The sequence below is a fragment of the Carassius auratus genome, chromosome 2, assembly GCF_003368295.1.
Source record: "Carassius auratus strain Wakin chromosome 2, ASM336829v1, whole genome shotgun sequence".
Classification (NCBI taxonomy): domain Eukaryota; kingdom Metazoa; phylum Chordata; class Actinopteri; order Cypriniformes; family Cyprinidae; genus Carassius; species Carassius auratus.
Genome location: NC_039244.1, coordinates 30,011,138 through 30,034,957, shown reverse-complemented (window position 1 = coordinate 30,034,957; position 23,820 = coordinate 30,011,138). Strand labels below are relative to the sequence as shown.

Genomic DNA, 23,820 nt, shown 5'->3' with positions numbered 1-23,820 from the left:
AAAAAAACTATCCGATTCAAATGAACATTTATTTCAGAAATGTAAAGAGAATGCATTTCATTCAAGTACAGTTGAAGTTTAAAACAATGCGATGTGGAGTCATGTTTCACTGAGACCTTCTGTGACGTTACTGAAACCGGCCGCGTTCAGAGCCGAGACCAGGCTCTCCATCGTGGCTTGAGGGCCTTCTCGGTCCTGCCAGGCCACCAGCAGCATCTTGGCCTGCAGCTCTACATCCTCGCTGTCAGACTCGATCATGCGGATCTCCTTCTCGCTCATCTCCAGGTGGTCAGCCAGCGTCTTCCACTTGGACCCAAGCTTGGCCGCGATCTCATCCATCTGACTGTTGGTCACTGCCTTGCTCTGAATGCTGGGACCTGGAAAAAAAGTTCACTTTTAGTTATGAAACGTGATTTATTAGGGGTCGAGCTACAAAAGGGCAAAGACCTTGTAACCTTTCTATAGAACTAGATGTAAAAAAAAAGTCATAGGACATTGCAAAACTGGAGCGTCCCAAACCCTCTAGTGCCACCAACGGTTTACAGTTTCTACTATGACCTTGACGCCTAGTAACACAATTTGACTTGATTGCAACAGTTTTTCCATAAAAAAAAAAAAAAGACTTTTTCAAACTCATTGAGCTTGTTTAAAGATGGAATGAATAGTCTCAGATCTGTTGAGTGACAATCATTTTAAATTTAGAATGCTGTTTTTTACGAATGTTTTGTCAAATGATCTTGAAACAGCACAGTTGAAGATGTGATGCTCGTAGGGTCTCTGCAGGATTTTTAAATCAAATTCAAGACCGGCACAAATAAAATCAATAGCATGTAAGATGGGTATGGCAATGTCTAAAAAGCATGATGTCCCACAGAAGCAGGGAAACACTGGTTTAAATCCCTTACTTCCTCTAGCTCTCTAAAAAAAAAAAAACTAGCAACTGTCTCAGTATGTTCGGCGTGCCTGCTGTACATTTTCTCTGCTGACCTCTTGCAAAAATGAATCGTCCCTGAACCTTTTATCCTACATTCACGGCAGATAGATGACCGTGCCATTCTGTGACGACGCTTTGGAAACGAAAACAAAAGTACACAGCGAAGCGAGCAACACGAGTCATTTTCTAGCACCTGACCCCACTTTGATGCAAACGCACTGCCGTTCTGATCCAAAAAACACTGTGCACAGAATCCAGCAGGCAGGCCATTGATTCTCATAAAAACACTCACTGTCATTGCTGTCTTTTAACAGGTTATCTCCATTCTCATCATCATCCTCCTCTCCTGTTTTTATCTCCTCAGAAGGAAGGTCCTTCTGTTGGAAGGGAAACAAAGATGAAGTTAAGTTTTCGGATTTTAAAATATCACTTAAAATATTGAATATTGGAGTGAAATAGTGAGCAGAATATTTGAGTGAATTTTGTCATTTAAATTATATTGTACACCATCCTCCACTAATGTTGCCACCCTTGGTAAATGTAAGCAAAAATGGATTATGAAAAACTGGTTTGTTGTTTCTCCTCCATTCAGACAAAAAAAAAAAAAAAAAAAGTGACCTTTAAAATGAAATAACACACAAAAACTTTATTGGCGTCTATGGTTTCATGAAGAACCATTGACATCCAAGGAACTTTTCCATTACACAGAGTGGGAAAGGCTTCTTTAGGTTATAAAATATAAAAAAATCCCTCTTTTAAGAATTGAATCCAAAATGGTTGTAAATGATATTCCAAAAAAAAAAAAAAAAAAAAGAACCTTTTGGAAGCTTTCTTTTTTTTTTTTTTTTTTAGAGTGTGGTGAGGAGTGTCAATTATGGAATGCATAGATAAAAAAAAAAAAAAAGTAATTTATATATATACATATACATACACACATATATATACATACATACACACACACACATACATATATATATATATATATATATACACATACACTTCCATTATTTTAATAATTAGATATTTGTGAATATATTCAATGAAAGACCAAAAGATTTTTAACGTGGTCTGTTCAGCTCATGTTTACCAAGGGTGCCAATATCTGTTGACGGCTCTTGTATACGCTGCGATTATATCAGCCACTGAAAAGCCTGAATGTTATCTACGGTCTAGAAAACTCTTTAGTGGTTAATAAAGTTCATGTCCGCTCACAGGAAGCTCTTTGGCCAGTTTGATGACCATGTTCTCCAGATAGTCTGCCAGACTCTTGAACTGCTGGTTTGTGGGCTGGAAGAAGTGCGGACTCCTCCTGGACAGCAGTCGCAAGGCTCGCCAGCCGTAGTTTGAGTTACGCACAACTCTGAGGGAAGACGACAAAGAATTAATTTACTCTGATGCACAGTCTGATCATTTACCAGACTGGAAACGCTTCAATCTCCGTACTTGTACTCATCCTCCACCATGTTGGTTGGATCTGCCTGCTCGATGGCTTCTACAAAAAACTCCTCCAGTGACGGCATGAACTCCCTTTAATCGAGACATGTATTAATGCAACATTCCTCACATTAGCATCCGTGTGCAAGCGTTTCCCAAACACAAACCTGCTATCTGACTTGCAGGCCTCCATGTTGTCCGGGTTTAGATTCCAGAGCCTCGTGAGCTCCTCACTGTTGACGGTCAAGAACAGCAAAATAAGATCTGAATCGAAGACTTACACAAGTCACACAGCAATCAGTTACGATCTTACTTTCCCATGAGGATCTTGCGATCTGGGCCCTTCCCCAAAAAGTCCTCTGGAGCTGGTCTCTTTCTGCTGGGACGGATGGGTTTGGTTTCTGCTGGTCTGAGAGACAAGTCACACATCCATTCAGAACTGGATTCAGATCCGGCTCATTTATATGTCTGGTCTTCTCCAAATCATGCATGCTTCTTCAGAGTCATCTGTATTACAAAACGCTTTAAAGCAAACTTATGTCAACACCTTTCTTTCACAAAGCTCGGACAGCCTTCATTTTTCCAAGAGTTCCAGTTTTCTTCTGTGTTCAGGATGTGCTGTTGAAGATTATATGTTAAAATCATAAAAAGATGAAGCTTTTAGAGCAGTGGCTGCAATATACGTGTTCAACTACAATCCATATGTGCGTACACTGCTTACCTCAACCATAGACGCAAACTTGTCTCCATCTGGAGGGGTTTCTTTCACTAACTTCAATGAAAAGAAGGTGAACAGTAATAAATGCATATGAAGCGCACACCTCAAATCAGTGATTCTTAAGATTCAAACAGACCTGATAGACTAGTTTGGTTGTGTCTTCAATCCACAAAGACTGATCGTCATTCAAAACACAGCTGGAGCTGTGACGGTTAGAGAGAAATTGCAGAATAAAAGAGTACATTACTGTTATCCTTCCAGCTTGGCAAGTCTGAATTATGACTGAAATGATGCTAAAGATGCTAGCTGTGTCTCCTGACCTCTTGAACTTGACCTGGCCCTTGAGATACTGGAAGAGGATGAGATACTGGAGCAGGATGTGTCGTCTGAAGTTGCTGTCACTGAGCTGAAGGTCCATCAACTGAGGAAAGATGGCAGATTTGCTTTGTGTTACGTGACGTGTGTATTTCTAACAGCAGGACTCTCTTATTGAAGGGTACAGACTGGAAGAACCCACTTTCTCACTGGTGAGGAACTTGGCAAAGTAGACGTGGTCTCCAGCAGCAGTCCTCATCTCCTCCAGCTTTCTCTTTGAGGCCTGCATGTCATCCAGCTTGAAGCTCTTGAACACAGCTAGCGTCTCGTCTGAATACTGAACAGAGGACACAAGCGAGGGGAGATTTAAACAGTTGTTCTCTAGTTCACACAGATATACTGTAGTCCATCACGTTTAAACTGTGGACAACCACAAATCTGCATAAACTTTGTCTACATTCAAGAACGAACTTAGGCTGTACTTAAATCTTTTTTCTTTCTTTTTTTTTTTTTAATCATCATTAGGTACCATTGTTCATTTTGGTTGTGCATGCTCATGCATCTCTGGTTATAACCGACCTGAGGTCTGGCAACGAAGGCGTTTTAAGTGCAAAACCTTCAAAGGGTTGACTCATGAACTATCACCAGTTTAGAGTTTTACATTTAACTTCAAATACATCAAACACGACTGCCTTGGAGGAAGACTTCTGTTTGGATGAAACCATCGGATAACTGCATGATCCACTACCTTCAGGAAAGTCATCCATGAGAACTTGTCGTAGCACTGTACAGGGTTTCTGAAATAGTCCTGCAGGGTCCAGAATTTTCTGTACAAGTTGTAGTCAATAGGAATGGTGCTACAAAACAAAAAACCCTCTGCATTAGACACTAATGATTAAAAATGATGTGCTTCATGATGCGAAAATACAAATATGGTTTACCAGGGAGCTGGTGCATCTTCATCACCCATCTCTCCCTCCTCCACCTCCATCCCCTCTTCTTTAACCTCGGTGTGCTTCAGGAGAAAAATAAACATGTCTATTTTAAAAACGCATGACTAAAGTAAATCAAACCCAACATGTGTCAGCATGACTTTACCTGCAGTCCGAGTGTGCTCTCCTGCTCATTCTTATTGAACACGGTGACGTTATCAAGGTTGAACTGACTCTGTAAGTTCAGGCCTGTAATAGAAGGGAAAAACATTGAGTCATAAAATCACCACTGAACAAAAGAACCAAGAAATGTAAAAAAAGCATACCTGATTTTTCAGACAAAGGAAAGAGACGTGCTAGAAACAGCTGGATTCGTCCACAAAACACTGTGTTCTGAGACTTGGAGAGTCTCCGGAGGAGATCTGTAGACAAACACAGAGATGATGTTAGGCTTCTCCTGCACATTCACAACAAATACCACCGAAGAAGATATACCTGAATGTGTGTGTATTAGCGCTGGGTATACAGACAGAATTCATGAGTTGATTTAAATGATTATACTTCAACAAACCATAACAGAAGCTATAATTATAACATAATTTTTTTTTTTTTTTTATTATAAAAACCGCCAACTTTATTTTAAAGAATAAAGGTCTATTTTAAGATGTAGTATAAATATAACATATTGAATTTTTTTTTAGGACAAATCCATCAGAGTAAAAAAAAAAAAATAATAAAAATGTAACTTGAAACTCACCATTGCACATTCTTAACAAGTAATTTTTACCAGCAGAGTAAAATGTACTCTGTAAAAAACAAACAAAAGAGCAGACATTAATAATACAGCTGCAAACAGCAACTAAGGGGTCACTGGTATGACCATAGCTGTAGTTTACAAAAAAAGTGACCACACTAATCATAAATTTGGAAAAGATTGCCTGAACTGTCTAGGAATATTCAAAAACTGTCTTAAAGTAGGTCTTAATGAAAACTTCAACCACTAAATGTGGCATTATATTACATAGTTTCTAGACAATAATATAATTTCTTTATATCTACAGTGAACACATGTTATTTTGGTCATGTAGCATAGCAATACTATGTTTTTTAATTCAGCAACAGCTAGAAATTGAAAAAGAAACAAACAGCAGAAATATAGTATTTGAGAATTCGAGCCGCTGGTGGCGATTACATATTTCTTATGGTATAAATGTCTTAATGGTGTGCAAAAGTTCATAATTTTCCATGCAAGCGGTTCTTTGGATTGTCAGGAACGATTATATTCCTATGATCCTACATATTTATCCAATTCATATCTACTTGCACAAACCAAGCACTACCAACTACAAGTTCCATACGTACAGATTTCCACGTAGAGACATTTTCTTCAACAAAGGAGAAGATTTTGTCGCACTGGTCCAGAGGAAGACAGTCGAGAACATCTCCCAGCAGAAGAAAAGGAGTGCTGGCGGAGCAGACGCCTGTGTGAAACCAATACATCAGAACAAACAGATGATGATCGGAAAACCTTGTTTTATATGTTCATATTTGTGTGAAAGACTGGTACTGCACACATGCCTTCAGTCACGCCGTCTATACTGATGTAGATCAGAGAAAGGAAATCTTCAACGTTTGCTTTCTGCTTCACCTGCAAAATCAAATCAAACCGTTATCATACACAATAACTCATCTGCAAAATGATGGGAGTATTCTATACAAAGCAGAAGCAGTGTCTCACGATCTGCTCCTCGAGAACTCCTCGCAGGGCTTGATCAAGAGTGGCCTTCTTCTCAGTTTCACTGTAGAGAAACACAAGATATCACACAGATCAATGGTGTAACTTACGATGCTTTAAGCAAATAAACCTACAAATGAACACAAGACCATGAAAATCTTGATAAAGAGCAGTTATTACTTTCCCGGCAGATGGCTGAAAGCACTGGTCAGGGGTTTACAGTTCCTGATATCCACAGCACTTTTAGTGGCAGCCTGGAAAAGAAAGTAAGTTTAATACAATTAGAGTAAAGCTGTTATAGACGGTATTTGAGACAAAAACAGTAAAGCGGCACGAGATCACGTGGTTTCCAGACGTAATCACACCACAGTGAAAATTATAATTTTTTTCTTCATAAGTAAATATTGTTTTCATTTAGTATCACGGTATTTCCATCACAGTACCACATTATGTCCTTCACAAACACCATCGAAAGCATTCACTAAATTACTGTACACACGTCTATATATGTAAATACGACTTGGGAGAAGAGCCTTGGCTGCTAAGGGACAGAAACACAACAGTTTCATCTTTGAAATCATCTGTTAATGCCGGACACGTGTATCGGTGAGCGGTTGTGATAATAATTTACCGTGAATGTATCTCTGGCTTCAGTGAAGTCGAAGTGAGACGGAGGAGACATGTTTACTAGCGCTTTGTCTGCCTCGGAGTCGATCTACTTCCGGTTCTCCTTGTCTTTCGTTAGTTTAAATGTATTGGCGACACGCATGTATATCGCCACCTACTGGACTGATGTGCAATCATGATTATTTTCTTCTTCTTCAGATTTTTGCCTTTCCTTCAATCTGATGCAGTTTGACACCAGTTATAACGCTTTAAAAGGTGGGACGTTTGCCGTTGTATATTTAAAACAATAATATCTTACTCTAAACTTGACAAATTATATGATTGGAAAGCTCTCTTTGTAGCTTTGTAGATTGTAGTTTTCATATTTGCACACAATTTTGCATCATAAGTATAGTTGTGTCCTTTACTATGAAAGTCCAAACACACACTCACAATCGTGCAAATGTTGGTTTTTAGGCTAAATATTCAGACCACAACAATTTTTTATAGTATTTGTACAAAAATATTGAATTTTTTTTTTTGTTATTCATGTTTTAATGTGGTAGTTTGCAACAATCATGTCCTTTTGATACACGATCATGATTGAAATCCACATTTTGTTTGAGTCTGTAACAACATGACAACATGATCAGACATGGTGTAAACTTCTCTGAGGACCTGACTTGGGCTACCCATATTCATACACAGATTAATAAAACCAGGCAAAGACTGTACCATCTGCGACAGCTGAGGAAATTCAGGGTCTCACCAGCAATCCTGAAAACTTTCTATTCCAGGGCCATGGAAGTGTATTGACTCAGTATAGTATCTGAACAGCTTCAGTCAAGACCGCAAAGCCCTGCAGAGAATTGTGCGCTTAGCTAAGAGCATTTCAGGGTCCGCTCTTGCCTCTCTGCAGGACATCTACCTCAAACGCTGCAAAAGCAGAACTGTTAAAATCATCAAGGACTCCATCCACCCCAGTAACCATCTTTTCACTTTGCTGCCATCTGGTAAACACTTCTGTAACCTAATGGCAAAAACTGAGAGACTTAGGAGGAGTTTCTTCCCCCAGGCCATCATGTTCCTAAACTCAAAACTAGCCTCTTAATATCTACATGTCTCCACTTAATATTCACTTAATCAGTAAGATATTCATAATCTTATCTGCCTCATATTGACATAATGACCATGTCAACCTGTTTGCACATGGCATCTTGTACACACCTGTGTGTCTTAATATTTTAAGACTACAGTTTACTTCATTATTTTCTATTCTATATTTAATTCTACATTATACTTTTTTTATTCTTATATTTTTGTCTACTCTTATTTCATTATTTTATACCTATATTTATGTATATTTTTTATCTGTGTTGTATTCTCTAATAATTGCACTGTCCATGGAGCGGACCTGACTTACATTTCACTGCTGGTTATATATGCTCTATATTATCATGTATGTGATGAATACAAATCTTGAATCTCTGTAATTGCACCAGTATGAAGTCATTTTAGTGTGTGTGTGTGTGTGTGTATGTGTTTTTATTTTGTATTTATTATTATTTTTTTATATACATAGTTTATATTATTTTAATCCTAAAGAAAAAAAAAACTATGCTAGGCTAAGGTCTTAACAGTACTATTCAGGTAAATAATAGCCTTAGAAATATTTTTTATAAATCAAACGTAAAGTAACTGTATTATTTGAATGATTAATGCTTATTAAAGCTACTAAAGTTATTAGTGTTTAGGCACACATCTGAAATCCAAAGTATACTTTGATCTCGTTCTGCTCTGTCTCTTACCCCTTTTTCCTCCAAAACAGTTTGAGTGCTGGATCAGAGCCAGGGCCTAGTCTCAAATATGTTCTGTCTTTTGACATTCAAAGCACCGGCTCCGAAACAAGAAAAGTGGTTCGTAAGTAGCATCAAAACATTGCTGGTCTAGAAGTAAGAACCACTTGCATCCAGCCCCTGATTGATTGGAGAGATCTTGACACAGCATGTGGCTAAAGCAGATCAGCAATACTGTATACTGTGGTGTTAGCCCGTGCAAAGCTTAAAAACCTTAAAGTCAACCCTGTTTTTAAATGGTAACCAATGTAAGGAAAAAAGAACAGGGATGATGTGCTCTCTTTTGCTAATTCTTGTCAAAAGTCTAGCAGCCGCATTCTGGACCAATTGCAAATGATGTATAGAGGCATGAGAAAAACATATATATTATATATTTTGATTGAATATAATCTCAGATAGCACACATATGTATTGCAAGATCATCTGAAAAGCATACTGAATGATCCATTTGCACACTGGAATATTTTTCTATGCTCTTTTTAATGTCAAGTGCACTAGTGTAAATGTTCATATAATCATAGTTTCTTCTTATAGTGAACATAAACTTTTACACAATCCAATCTGTATAGGATGTTCATAGTACGCCTATCTGTACATCATGCTGATAATATTGAAAATCTGTAAATTATGTCCATAATACTTATCTGTATAGTTATTGTTCATATTGTAGACCTTGTATATTCTGTACTTACTGCTTATTGCACTTCTGGTTAGATGTTAACTGCATTTCGTTTCCCTGTACCTTACATGTGCAGTGACAATAAAGTTGAATCTAATCTAATCTGCTGTTTACATCAGTAGACTGAGGTGTGTATGAACTCACAACATATTCCCAATGATTGTGCCTGATTTCTGTGGATTTCCACAAATGTCCAGCAGATGTCAGTCTTTTAAGTTTAAAAACTATAGTTACCCTTGGTTCCAGGGTGACAGTCTCGATTGAAAACAATTCAATGTACATACTCATTTTATCAGTATGTATTTATATTTCTTTAATTTCTAATTTGGAGATGGACTAAGAGATCTACAATATATGATCATGTAATAATATGTTCTAATGTTTGTGTTTGGATTTAAGGGTTTTGTCTTTTATTTTATTTTATTCTCTTTCCTGTCCCTCATGTGTTCTTGCCATCTGCCATGTCTTTGTTCATTGTGTTTCTGCTCACTTTTTGATTTTATTAAACTGCACATGGGTTCTAACATTGCTCGTCTTCAGTGGACATTTATTAGATATGTGCTTAAAAAGTACAGTAATATGCATACTAATAAGCAACTAGTTGACAGTGAGAACTGGTCCTTAAATAAAGTGACATAAAAAGATGTAATCTGGTACTTCAATGTTCCTTCTCAGCTCAGGGTCGAGTGACAATCAACTATGATGAATTCATCAACGTTTCTTTATTTGTAGTAAGACAGTAGATTCTGATGATAATGGAGACAGAGTTTTAATCATCTAATTCAGTGATGGGCAACTTCACAACACTGTCCTGCAGAGTTTAGCTCCAACTCTAATCAAACACACCTGAACAAACTAATCGACCCCCTTTTGGTCTAAATACTCGCATGCTGTCTTTTACTTTTAGTGTTGTAAAAATGCAAGAGGTTACAGAGCTTTATTTTTATTTTTAATACTTTGCATTTGCATAAAATAAACTTCTAAATGTCTGTTCAGTATTCCCTATAACAGATGACACCATTTCATTTTGTGTCACTTCTAATTAAGTGATAAAAAGCAGTTGCAAATGAGAATGAGAATGAGAATGAGCTTTATTGCCAGGTATGTTTACACATACGAGGAATTTGTTTTCGTGACAGAAGCTCTGCAGTACAACAGAATGACAGCGACAGAACATAAAACACATAATAAAAGAATAAAAAATACAAATAAGTAGATAGTGAATGACAATATACAAATGACAATTGTAGGCAGGTATATTACAAAATGCAGTTATGTATGTACATATATATTATGTGCAAAATTTAAGTTTATACTAAGTATGTGTGTTAGATAAATAAGTGTATGTGTATATAAATATAAAGTGTAGTGTGTTCGCAGTTATTATCAGCTGTTCATAAGATGGATTGCCTGAGGGAAGAAACTGGTCCTGTGTCTGGTCGTTCTAGTGCTCAGTGCTCTGTAGCGTCGACCAGATGGCAACAGTTCAAAGAGGGAGTGTGCTGGATGTGAGGGGTCCAGAGTGATTTTGACAGCCCTTTTTCTCACTCTGGATAAGTACAGTTCTTGAATAGATGGGAGAGTTGAACCGATGATTCGCTCAGCAGTCCAGACTACCCTCTGTAGTCTTCTGAGGTCAGATTTAGAAGCTGAGCTGAACCAGACAGTTACTGAAGTGCAGAGGATGGATTCAATGATGGTGGAGTAGAACTGTTTCAGCAGCTCCTGTGGCAGGTTAAACTTCCTCAGCTGGCGGAGGAGGTACAACCTTTGCTGGGCCTTTTTCACAATGGAGTCAATGTGAATGTCCCACTTCAGGTCCTGAGAGATAGTGGTTACCAGGAACCTGAAAGGGTTTCTCCTGAAGTCCACGATCATCTCCACTGTTTTGAGCGTGTTAAGCTCCAGGTCGTTGAGACTGCACCAGACAGCCAGCTCTTTTACCTCCTGTCTGTAAGCAGACTCGTCACCGTCCTGAATGAGGCCGATGAGTGTTGTGTCGTCTGCAAACTTCAGGAGCTTGACAGAGGGGTCCTTAGACGTGCAATCATTAGTGTACAGGGAGAAGAGCAGTGGGGAGAGAACGCACCCCTGGGGAGCTCCGGTGCTGATTGTACGGGTGCTGGATGTGTATTTTCCCAGCCTCACTAGCTGCTGCCTGTCTGTCAGGAAGCTGTTGATCCACTGACAGACTGAGGTGGGCACGGAGAGCTGATTTAGTTTGGGCAGGAGGAGGTTTGGGATGATCGTGTTGAAGGCCGAGCTGAAGTCCACAAACAGGATCCTCACATAAGTCCCCGGTCTGTCTAGGTGTTGCAGAACATAATGCAGTCCGATGTTTACTGCATCGTCCACAGACCTGTTTGCTCTGTAGGCAAACTGAAGAGGATCCAGTAAGGGTCCAGTGATGTCCTTCAGGTGGGCCAGCAACAGTTTTTCAAATGACTTCATGACTACAGATGTTAGAGCCACAGGCCTGTAGTCATTTAATCCTGTAATTTTGGGTTTCTTAGGGATGGGGATGATGGTGGAACGTTTGAGGCATGAAGGGACTTCGCACAGCTCCAGCGATCTGTTGAAGATCTGTGTGAAGATGGGGGCCAGCTGGTCAGCACAGGATTTCAGACAGGCTGGTGTAACACAATCTGGGCCTGGTGCTTTTTTCCTTTTCTGCTTCCGGAAGACCTGGCGCACCGCATCCTCGCTGATCTGAATTGCAGGTGCCCCACCTGAGAGGGGGGATGCAGGAGGTGTGAATGGTGAGAGTGCTTGATTGGAGAGGTGAAAAATGTACAAATGTTGTACAAAAACAAAAAAAATATACAAAATCACCACTACTCATTAGCATCAATAAAGCGCGCAAATCTTTGCTTTACTACTACATTATATGTAATATCTAATTGTTAATGATATTTAACATATATTGGAAAGGATCCATGACCGCTCGGCAAAATGTTTTACGATTTATTTACGCAACATGATGCATGCATGATGGGAAACATTAAGCCTTGAAACCGCTCCGGAGATAGTGTGTATCTAGTGTGCATTAAGTACAATGCACTACACTGTTTTTAAGACCTGGGACAGTCTTGTGCTCCACTTCCTGTCGTGTGCATGCGCTCTCAAGTGGCCAAAACCACAAGTGTGGTGTATTTGGACAAGGAGGATGTCTTCAAGCTCACTAGAAAGCTACAGGCAGGTGTGTTTGATTAGGGTTGAAGTGCTACTCTGCAGGACTGAGGTCGACCATCTCTGATCTCATTTTTAAGAATAATATATATTTAATATGACACAAACAATAATGCAGTATAACTTATAATTGAAGTATCTGCAGAGCTAATATCCAGTCAATTTATATCTGTCAAGAGATGAATTTGTCTTGTGGTTCTGCATATAATCCATCTTTACTCAGCTCCTGCAAAGCAAAAAACTATCAGAACTCTCAAAGATGTTTACATTTTTTAAAAGCATTTTTTCATTGTGCTTTAAAAAAAAACTGATATATATTTTCTGATGATTTCTAAAGTGTGACAAAAGTCAACTCCAGTTATGATGAAGATTGTTTAAGTGCACTCTTTTCATAAAATAATCTATTACTTTTCCTACATAATCTTTAACAAAAAACTTCAGTAAAGTATCTATTTAGGAGTCTTAGACCATTCCAAGCATATCTAGTTTGTCATGATAAGGATTTAACTGTATTATAGTTAACAAACGTAGGCGTCCACCAGAGGGGACGGTGACAGTCAAGAGGATTTATTAATGCAATCATCCGGACTATGAATATATCTTTATTCCTTATCTAATCATTTCTAAAATAAAGTGCCTGAAAGGTGCGTGCATGGTGACATTATAAGGGCTGATACATGTATTGCATCACGTTTTCCTTTAAGACACTTCATTCACGTGTATTTTTAATCTTGACTGATTTTATCATTATCAATCATGCTATAAAACAAACTATTTCATATAGGACTGTCAACCAGAAGCTCCAGGACAATCGGATAGATTTGGTCCGTATTTTCTTAATAACATCATAGCAGACTCCTTCCATTTGTTTTGGAATTGGCTTTTGTCTGCAGTGCAGCTGGGTTGAGGAGATATACGGCATGTGTTTGTGTATGTCTCATCAGCACAATGTGAGGAAACTGATAACTGAACTTTTGGGTGTTGCAGTTCTGTCACTCGATAAATGCCGTTCAGAAGTGTCACTCCACCCTCAGAAAAGCCACCAGACATACTCTTCTCTCTCTGAATGTGTTTCGATTTCTACAGGGGAAGTTGAAAGCTCTTACAGCAGCAAGTCTGACCGGCTGTCTATATGTTATCATTCATCTGCTGGAAAACATAGTTATGAAAGTCATTCCAATGATATATCGCTCTAGTATATTGTTATCCTTATTCTTGTGGTGTGGTTTGACATTTTTCATCTATCGTATTGCTATCGTTCTTGGTGTGAATGTGTCTTTAGATTGTGTCTCATTGTTAAACTTACATTTTCAGGAGACTTGATTTCCAGATATACAGTACATTGGCAGAAATAGTTTGAATAAGACTTACACTGACTTTACAAACAGCTATCTGCATCTTTAACAATCTAGATCTCCATTACTGCTTATTTTATCTACCTTGTGAACCAATAAACTGCATTAAACACAAATCATAGTTTTCCAATGTAACCTAGCCATTGCAATTTTAGACATGCAGCATTAATTCTTTGGATCCCTCCAAAGCAGATCCACTCTGATGGATTTTGATAAAACTATTTGTTTTTAAGTGGGGTTAAAACATTAAACGGGTGAAAAGCTGTAGTTAGTTAATAAGGTTTGGTGTAGTGCTAATAAAAATCCATGCGTACAATAACTCTGTCCGTGCCAAAAAGGAAACCAAATCCTTCCTTTCAAATGTATTAGATTTTTAAATTATGTTAAGAGTTATCGTGACATCCAGGTCGTGACATGGTCCGACACCAGCTTTGGTAAATGATTTGTAAGTTGTGACAGTCGTCTAGTTGCTGACTCGTGTGACAGCTTTAGCATCCGTTAGTCTGGAGGTGATACAGAAGTTGACATCAGGTCGGTTTGTACTTGTTAACAGTTTTGCAGAAGTGTTCTCATAAAACACTGTTGAGAATATTTTGGGACAGATGGGCAGATGCTTGAAGATGAATTGTTTAGTTTTCTCAATGTTAAAACTCTTTCCTCTATATCCAAGCTTAATAAAGAGAGACACAACAACAGTGTCTCGCCCAAAAGCCTTTCTGGAGCATCTGTTCAGTCAACTGCAGATGGCAAAAGTGTGTTTGTTTGTTGGTCTTTTGGCAAATTTGGTATCCTAGTGCATCAGAACTAACACTTGCTATTTAGTGATGGAAGAACAGAAGATTGAAACATATCCCTTCATAGAATACATATGTACACTACCAGTCAAAAGTTTGGAGTAATTACATAAATTTTTATTGTTTTTGGAAACGTTTTTTGCTGCTTAAAATTTTTGTTGAAATCATGCTATATTCTTTTTTCTTTAAAAACTAACAAACATCAGAAATGACTTGTAATGTAAGCCTTTTGTAACATTATACATTCCTTAACTGTTACTTTCAATCAGTTTATTGCAGAATTTATGTATTATTGTTATTTTTAATTGCCCCCAATTTGTTTTGTGTATCATGGTTTTCGCAAAAAAAATAACACGGCAAAAACTTTTTTTCAACATTGATAATCAGAAATGTTTGTTGAGCAGCGAATCAGCATATATGATTTCTGAAGGATCATAGACACTGAAGACACTGAAAAATTCAACTTTGATCACAGGAATATATTACATTTTACAGTTGTTTTAAGCTGTAATAATAATAATAATTCACAATATTACTGTATTTTTTGCATTTACCAGATAAATGCAGCCTTCTTTCAACAACAATGATTTCAAATGAATTATTTCAAACTTTTCACTGGTTCTATATATAGTTCTGGTTATACAGTAAGTATAAAATTGTATATAAGTTAACATACACTTTGCAGAATCCACAAGATAAGATGATGTGAAATTGCTTATTGAGGGTACTACAAAAAAAAAAAACGAAAAAAAAAAAAAAAAAAACCACATGCAACTTTTATTCTGCATCGTGCATGTGAATGTAAGACCGCTACTGTATATACAGTATAGGGCTGCCAGCATGTTCACATTCAATATTTATTACTGTATCAATCAATAGAAAAATAAATATCGATATGGCAAATTCAAAAGTCAAGATAAGTCACATTAATGCTGAAAACAAGATACATTTATTCAGTCATCTGCCAGCCCTCAAAGGAAATATAATTTGCCTTCCAATGAATAAATCGGTAAGTGGACTGAATTACAAGAAATTCCTGAGATGTCATAAGAAATAGCTGTGCCAGTAGTCAATTTAGCTAGAAAATAAGCTGACGAAACAGTCACTAGGACAACGACGAGAGAGATGGTATTGCATGTAAACATCGGAGTTACCAGGTATCTACATATCAAAACCAAGAACATAACATTTACAAGACGCTTTTCAGGGCCTGGGCCACTGACCAGAACCAGATCTAGGGGTTCGGGGTTCAATTAGGGGTTCTGTCGTGGAGGAGTCCGGATCAGCTGTGCCTTTCAGTACATTCATTCGCTTGCGAAGCGCTTCCTTCTTTGGGCAGAGCAAGAAGTCGTACACAAGAGCAGCAGCCGCCCCGCCACACATGGGTGCAATCCAGTAGATCTACATCAAGAAAGAACTAGGTTTAAGAAATAACATGCACAAGGGACGTTTACTTCCTTGCAAAAGAGCAAGTTAAATAACCAATCATTTTCCTTTCTGGCTTATGAATATTACAGGAAGTAAAACTATGTTTATTTATGCAAAAACAATTACATTTTAACATTGTATATAACCAAATCACAAAGCAATGAACTGGCTTTAATTCTTGATTTCATTCGAAATGAATTGTGATTTGTTCAGTTACACGGTGCTGGGAAGAAACTTAGAAATCATAGTCTGTTACCGATTCCAAATTACATGACAAAAATTGTAGTCAGTAACGCAATCCAGGACATAACACATTTCTCAAGTATTATAATCAGACTACTTTTAGATCACTTTTGACCTAACTAGATTATCACATTGATTTATATAGGTTAATCTTGAATCACATTGATATAAAAATACAAAGAGAAAGAAAATATATCTAATTTTTTGTCATTAAGAATGTAAAGTGCATTAAACTACCCAACACTTTGTTTCCATAGTTCACTTTAGACATTCTAGTAAGTAAAAGTAACGTTTTAGCATGTTGACTAACTTGCAACTGATGTCAACTAGCGCTCATTAGCATATTAGTAGAATGAAAGGTTAGGGTTTGGGTTTGTAGAATAAGTTAACATGTACTTGCAAACTTATTTAGACTACAGTAGTTGGGGAGCATCAAAGTGTCTTCTAATGACGGCTAGTCGACATGTAGCTACAAAGTTACCTACAGTTAGTAGGTCTAAAATGGACTAAAGTGTAGTTCCTACAGCAATCTAATAGAATAAAATAAAAATGTGGGAGAAACGTACCCAATGGTTTTTAAATGCTTCAAGAACAACGGCTGGTCCAAACGATCTAGCGGGGTTGATGCCACACCCGGTGTAACTGATCTGGAGACAGGACAGGAGTTATGAGCTTATACATTCATGACAAGCAAGCGGACGCAGAGCAGAATAGAGACTTTACTAAGCTTTATTTGAAGTCCGCTGATCTAGTTTCCAATATAATTGTGTAACATTTACTTTTGGTAGATGAAAAGTCAAATATGAAGTGCTTACTGCTACCAGGTGCCCTAAACCAACTGAGAGTCCGATGGCTAGGGGTGCAGAGCCTGTGACATCCGTCCGGTTTTTGTCTGTTGAGGCCAGGACACAGAGGACCAGCTGGAAGGTTGCAAAAAGCTCAATGGCGAATCCCTGACCCGGTTTCACACCGTTACTCAACTAGAAGAAAAATCAGAAAACATAAAATATTGAACTACATTGTAATGATGCAAAATGGGATTCAGCATAATTAAGCTACTAAATTCAGATTACAATAGAAACGCAGACAGGATAATAATTGTGATTTCAAGAATGCATCCAAACACCATTATTGTCGGAAGAAAAAGACACAGCTCATTTAACAAACATACTGTACATTTTTTATTGTTGCATTTAAACATGAAATAAAATTCATGAAAAAGAGCAAGAATGGAAACGATATAATACAAAAACATGATAAAGTAATGATTAACATTAACAGAAGAATAAAGACTATTTTAAGGCTATCTTGAATTTGAAACAACATACAAAACCACAGCTAGACATCTGTGTAACTTATAGTAGCCCTTCACACATTCCTCATGTGACAGTTATTCTGAATGTATTATTAGTGGTTGTGATTTATATTATGTGTGTTAAACAACTTACCACATTGAGTCCCAGTGTTGTTTCAGGGTCAGGACTAACTTTGAACATAATGCCACTTGCCACCACAGCTCCCACCATCTGGGCAACGATATACATGATTGCTCTGAAGAAACTGATCTGACAGCTGACCAAAAGTCCTAAAGTAATAGCTGGGTTCAGGTGGGCTCCACTGATATGCCCCAAACTCTGAGCCAACGTGGCAATGGCCAGGCCAAAAGCTAAAGCTACTTTAACCTCTTGGTCTGGAAATCTGTTGTGCTTGTTTCCGATGGCGGAGGCTATGCCAATAAAAACAAAAACCGTCATCCCAACAAACTCAGCCAATACTGCCCTCCAAAAGGACCAACTTTTCAGCTCTCGTGCCATTACGAGTATTCTTCCTTTTCTGCCTTTTAGCTAGAAAATGAAAATGCCAGCTAAGCTTCACTTATAAACACTTGGTGAAAGATGGTTGACAGGAAACTGGTTTTAACAAAGGAACCACAGACCAGAATATGGCAGGAGGAAGGAGGTAGTTAATTGCTAACTGCACAAGAGCTAATGTCATATACCAACAACATTAACATCCAGTAGATCCGGTTTTTGCTTGTTGCATTTTTTTTGGGATTCATATGTTCCTATGCTGCCCAGATGTTAATGGCACATAATGAACACACAATTTAATGTTTACGGGTTTAAGACCTGTTCACCGCAACACAAATGCTTGATGTGATGGACATTTTCATTTGCGGAGGGAAAATAGCCAACCAATAAGATTTGAGCTACTGGTCACATTCCCATATACATATAACTACGACTTGGTGTTTGATAAGCACCATAGTGAATACAAAACTCTGAACGGCTCCTTAAAAACATGTAATGCTATTTGACTTCCTTTGTTGACAAGAAGTGACAAACAGAAAATTAGGTTGCACTTTATTTTACAGTACGTGCACTTACATTACACTACCTACACTAGAAAGTACTGGTAATATAAGGTGACTATATGGGGTAGAATTAGTTTAGGGGTAGGTTCAGGATTAGTACCTAGTTATTACCTAGATATTGTAATTACTAAAATAAGTACATAGTATGTACATGAGTAAACAGACTGTAAAAATAAAGTGCTATCGAAAGCTGTGCAGCATCAGATTCCTATATGTACTGCCTACTGAGAGTGAATTTGCATTTTCATTTAGCCTGTCTGCCATTTTTTTATGCATTTGTCTGAAAAGACAAAATTGCATGCAAAAATCTTGCAGAACATTTGTCTCAGAACAGGCCTTTAGGATTAAGACAAATAATTTTTTACATACTTTAATTTTGGGATTGTGTATAATACGCATGACATGAATTTCGTCATCAGAAGAGTACACATATTGTACATGCACTGTCCGTTGTTTGTAACTTCTGGCACATGCGCTTTTAATGGTTTTTCCTTTACTTAGTTTGTCCACAAGGTGTCAACACTGAAATGGGCCACTGTTTAACTTTCAGAAGAGAAACGGAGGTGATGGAACAAGACCAACTGCAAAGTACTGAAGACGGCAAAAACAATAGCTGCTTGCGATGATGAATCCATGTGTGAGGGGATTAAAAGACAGCCGCAACTTTTGCAGACACTGGTCATGGACAAATCTCTATAATGCGCATGTAGCCATGTGTGCTTATGTAAAAAAAAAAAAAACACAAAAAAAACATTTGTGTAAAGAAGTATAATTTGGGCTTTAGGGTCACATGTAGGGTTAAAATTAGGAGAAGAAAAAAATTCTACACAGTTTTGAGTAGCATGTTTGCTCTGATCTCTAACACAAACTAGACGCTTGGTTCATGAATCGAAAAGCAATGTCAACTTTGAGCATTGAGAACACATGAAATGTCCTCACAAGTTGATGTGATGTAATGAGTTAGCAAAAGTCATCTGATGCCTTGTTCTATTCCTGACAGACTCCACTTGTGCTACGTCTGAAAACAGGATGAATAGATTAGTATCTTTCATTTTTATGTGTCCAGTATAGAAATTGTCAGAAATTGCAGTTATGCTTTAGAAAACTGTTCTGTCATTAATGAATAACTCCACACAAATAAAATGACTAATGCACTACTAACAATCTAGAAAGTACTATTAACTTACAAGAAACTCTGATTAACAATTTAGTAAGTAATAGCACTCTGAAAGTGGTAGTTCACTATTAGCTAATCAGTAACTACAGTGAAGATCATGGTAAACCACTAGTAATGACTCAAATATGAACAAATTCTTCTAAAGGAGCTTCTAATAACTTTGATCAGTTTTCTAAAGTGAAAAACAATAATTCAATTCAATTCAATTCAAGTTTATTTGTAGAGCGCTTTTTACAATACAAATCGTTACAAAGCAACTTTAGAGAACATTAAGTTTCTACAATATTTAGCATATTTATAAGTGGAGACTGTCAGTTTATGTGCTTATGGCAAAAATGTACAGAAAAATCAATTACAGACTTAATCAAACAGATGATGGACACTATTAACAGCAATTGTTATATGATGCAGTCACACTTCTAGCTAAATTTGTTAGTTCTGTTGTTGATTCAGGGTTAGCATCATCTGGGGTCCTCTGAGGGTCAGCATCATCTCTTCTCAGGTGTTCTGGATCCAGACTGAAGCTTGTGTAAATCCTAGATTACCACGGGATGTAAATCCCAGCAAAAACAGAGAAACAAATAGAGACATATTTAGCGTAGCTGCTGTTCCAAACAAAGAATTAATTAGTTTAACCCAAGCTAAAGAATAATAATGCACATTTGATCCGATTTAACTGCAGTCCAAAATTATGAGATACATTATTCGAATGTTTGGCGTAAGAGATGTGTTTTTAATCTAGATTTAAACAGAGAGAGTGTGTCTGAACCCTGAACATTATCAGGAAGGCTATTCCAGAGTTTGGGAGCCAAATGCGAAAAATCTCTACCTCCTTTAGTGGACTTTGCTATCCTAGTAACGACCAAAAGTCCAGCGTTTTGTGACCTTAGGGTGGTAGCGTGGTAGAAGACTAAACATTGAGTAACATTGAGAATTTCACTATATATTGTTGCAGCACCTCCGCCACGACCAGTCTGACGGGGCTCATGTTTATAACAGTAGTTTAACAATAGATAACTTCCACCTATCGACTGAAGCCATTCTAAGCTTTTGAGTTGACTCAAGTGTTACTATATCCTACTAAAGGAATAACTAATTATTTGGATCAATATTCTGAAGTGAAGATCATGGCAACCCAATGGTAAATGTTACCAAATTTAGTAAACCTTACAAAAACCTTGATTTTAATCAGTATTAGAGCATTATCATGTTATTCACTTAAGAATACTGATACAAGTAAATAGTAATTCCCTCTTAAAAATTTGGTAATACTGAAGTCATTACTAGTGGGTAAGAATGAATAATAAATCATGCATTATTTTGATTAATTATGGACCTCTATTCAGTAGTTCTTAATAGTTCTAAGAAAAAAAAATGTAGTTATTGATTAGCTTACAGTGAATTACCACATTCGACTAAGCACTATTACTATTACTTAGTTACTATAGTTACCAGAGTGGTAATATTGCATTACTTATGTGTTCCTGGGTAGTTATTAATTAACGACAGAATGGTACTCTAAAGTGTTTCATTAATTGTCCTCGAAAACTCTTGCACTACACTGTAATACCAATGTGTTAATACAATAAAACCCGAAATAAATAAATTAATAAATAAATTAAAACCTTCTCTATTGCCTGCGTCGGTGTTTGTGTGTGTATGTGTGTGTGTGTGTGTGTAGGCCAAATGTCCTAATTTGCAAATGGGAAATACAATTAAAACCATCTTAAATCAAATTCAATCTTAACACAATAGAACATGAAACACTAACAGATTTCCCCCATATTAATATTGTGCAAAACCACACAAAATAATGTTAATGTCAGCATTAACTTTCCTTTAAAAGCAAAGGAAAGCTGGGAAAATAAAATTGGCATTAACTCAATAAGTCATAACTATGATGAGGAACTTTAAGTCATAAGTATGATGAACGATTTAGTAAATTTGACAGTTGTTTTACATTTACTGTACACTTAAATTTAATCATTTAGCAGATGCTGTTATCCAAAGCGACTTACAAATGAGAATAGAAGCACTCAGACCAACGAGAAAACAACAGTAGTATACAAGTGCCATGACAAGTCTCAGTTTAGTCTAGTACAGAACGCATAGCCAGGTTTTTTTTTTTTATTATTTTTTTTTTTTTATGACAGAAAAGAAAAGAAAGAAAGGTGCTAGTAGTAGTTGGTTAAGTGCTAGTGAAAAAAGTGAACCCATTGACAGTGAACCCTGGTTGCAAATGTTATTGCATTACATTTTCACTGCTATATATATATATATTAATAGTTTTTAGAAGTATTTTCCTTTTTCCAAAACTTGACAAACACCAGTCTCCCTTTTTTGCAGAACGTGATATATCTGCTCAACCAATCACAGCGCACCATTCCACGTACTCTGGACAGTAATGGCGGCACATTGACTCTGCATCCTAATTTTCCTCATCTACTTTGTACTTTGGGATCAACAAACAAGGGCTGCACGATAAATTGCATGTGATTGTCATGCGCATCTCATCAGTAAAGCCCATTCTGTGATTAATAGTACCGTAATAGTTCTTTGTCTGGTGTTTAATGTCTTTTAGTTCCTGTATATGCTTGTTGATGATTCAATTCTATATTTTAAAGAATTCTCCTGCGTCTCTTCACTCCTTCCCGAGTGTAACATGACAACTTTTGTGCCAAGGAAATTTTTGAAAAATGAATCCAAAGACTACATCTGTAGACCTAGGAGAAGGGAAAACACACACACACACACACACAAACACACACACACACACACACACACACAAGGGACTGACAAGAAATAACAGTAGTTGAATAAAGAAACTTTTGCAAAAAGAAAACATGAGTTTAACATTTATATCTATTGAACAAAAGCTATGATTGGATTAATCAGATATAAAAATTAATTCAATATAAATTGCATTGATATATAGTGAGTCTTTTCCCGGAGTTGTTTCATAAACATTCTGTTTACAAGTTATTTATTTCTTTGTTTTCTCTGCATGTCACATTTCTCAAGTATGCTCTTCAGTGATACTGTTCTCCCTAACCTACAGTAACCCAGTGTGATGGAAATGACAACTCTGATTGGCTGATGGCTACACCTACTGCTGCATTTGAATTAAAGACAGAGGTGGGAATATCCAAGTTAATATTTACATTTATACATTTGGCATTCACTTTTATCCAAAGTGACTTACATTGCATTGAAGGTCTACATTCTATCAGTACATGCATTCCCTGGGAACTGAACCCGTGAGCTTGGCGTTGCTAGCACTGTGCTTTACTGGCGTTGCATCAGGGGTTGAAATGCCACATGCATTCCTGTCAGTCACACCACAAGATGGCACCATGATTCAACAAGAATATTTCATTTGCTATTGAATACTTAAATATCGAATGCCAAATAATGGCTGCACTAGTTTACAGTACATGCATTTACAGTGTACTTAGTAAAAAATAACTACACGGGTTAAGGTTAGGTTTAGAGGTAGGTTCAGGGTTAGTATCTGGTTATTACAGTTATTATAAAAGTAAACTACTTATATTTACATATGTGAAACAGGACTGTAAAATAATGTGCTTCCAAAATAATTGTATGAACTTTCAAGCAAGACAGGTGCAGGACCCTATTTTTTTTAACTAGAAGTTTATAGTATTTTATTGCACTTACTGTTTATATATATATATTTTTTTAAATATAAATAAATAAATATATATATTTAACCTAATTTGTTTCAGCATGTGCCATTAATCATCAGTTCTTTTATAATTTGTAATGAAAAGTATGTTTTTCTAAATTAAATGAGAAAAATACAAAATGTTTTCACAAGTTGTCTCAGACTATAAGTGTGCAACCTTTTATTTACAGATTGTAAACTTTGGAAAACAGCATTTTTATTAGGAAAACATTTTAATTGTTTATTATTTGGGTTACCTGTTCAAACTGGTTTACACTGGGACACTGGTTTACTATATGACCTTGGGAACAATAAGGAAAAAGAGATGCAACATTCCTTGGTGTGGAGCAGGATACACGACAGGATAAG

General features: G+C 37.0%; 2 protein-coding genes across 2 annotated transcripts; both read right to left on the bottom strand.

Annotated features, from left to right (window-relative positions):
- Positions 1-10: 10 nt before the first annotated feature.
- On the bottom strand, positions 11-6,800 carry LOC113039930 (THO complex subunit 1-like). The gene is made up of 21 exons (XM_026198102.1): positions 6,700-6,800; positions 6,249-6,322; positions 6,072-6,132; positions 5,912-5,981; positions 5,696-5,814; positions 5,091-5,139; positions 4,660-4,755; positions 4,500-4,582; positions 4,343-4,416; positions 4,150-4,258; positions 3,604-3,738; positions 3,407-3,507; positions 3,223-3,289; positions 3,090-3,140; positions 2,916-2,986; positions 2,682-2,777; positions 2,536-2,601; positions 2,378-2,461; positions 2,147-2,294; positions 1,227-1,311; positions 11-377 (listed from the first exon to the last, which is right to left on the bottom strand). Exons 1-21 carry the CDS (start codon positions 6,748-6,750, stop codon positions 100-102), a joined length of 1,968 nt encoding a protein of 655 aa, XP_026053887.1. The 5' UTR covers positions 6,751-6,800; the 3' UTR covers positions 11-99.
- An 8,590-nt stretch (positions 6,801-15,390) lies between these two features.
- LOC113039923 (aquaporin-1) lies at positions 15,391-18,081 on the bottom strand. The gene is made up of 4 exons (XM_026198090.1): positions 17,667-18,081; positions 17,034-17,198; positions 16,785-16,865; positions 15,391-15,948 (listed from the first exon to the last, which is right to left on the bottom strand). The coding sequence occupies exons 1-4, from the start codon at positions 18,030-18,032 to the stop codon at positions 15,751-15,753; spliced, it is 810 nt and encodes a 269-aa protein (XP_026053875.1). The 5' UTR covers positions 18,033-18,081; the 3' UTR covers positions 15,391-15,750.
- Between the last annotated feature and the right edge of the window lie 5,739 nt (positions 18,082-23,820).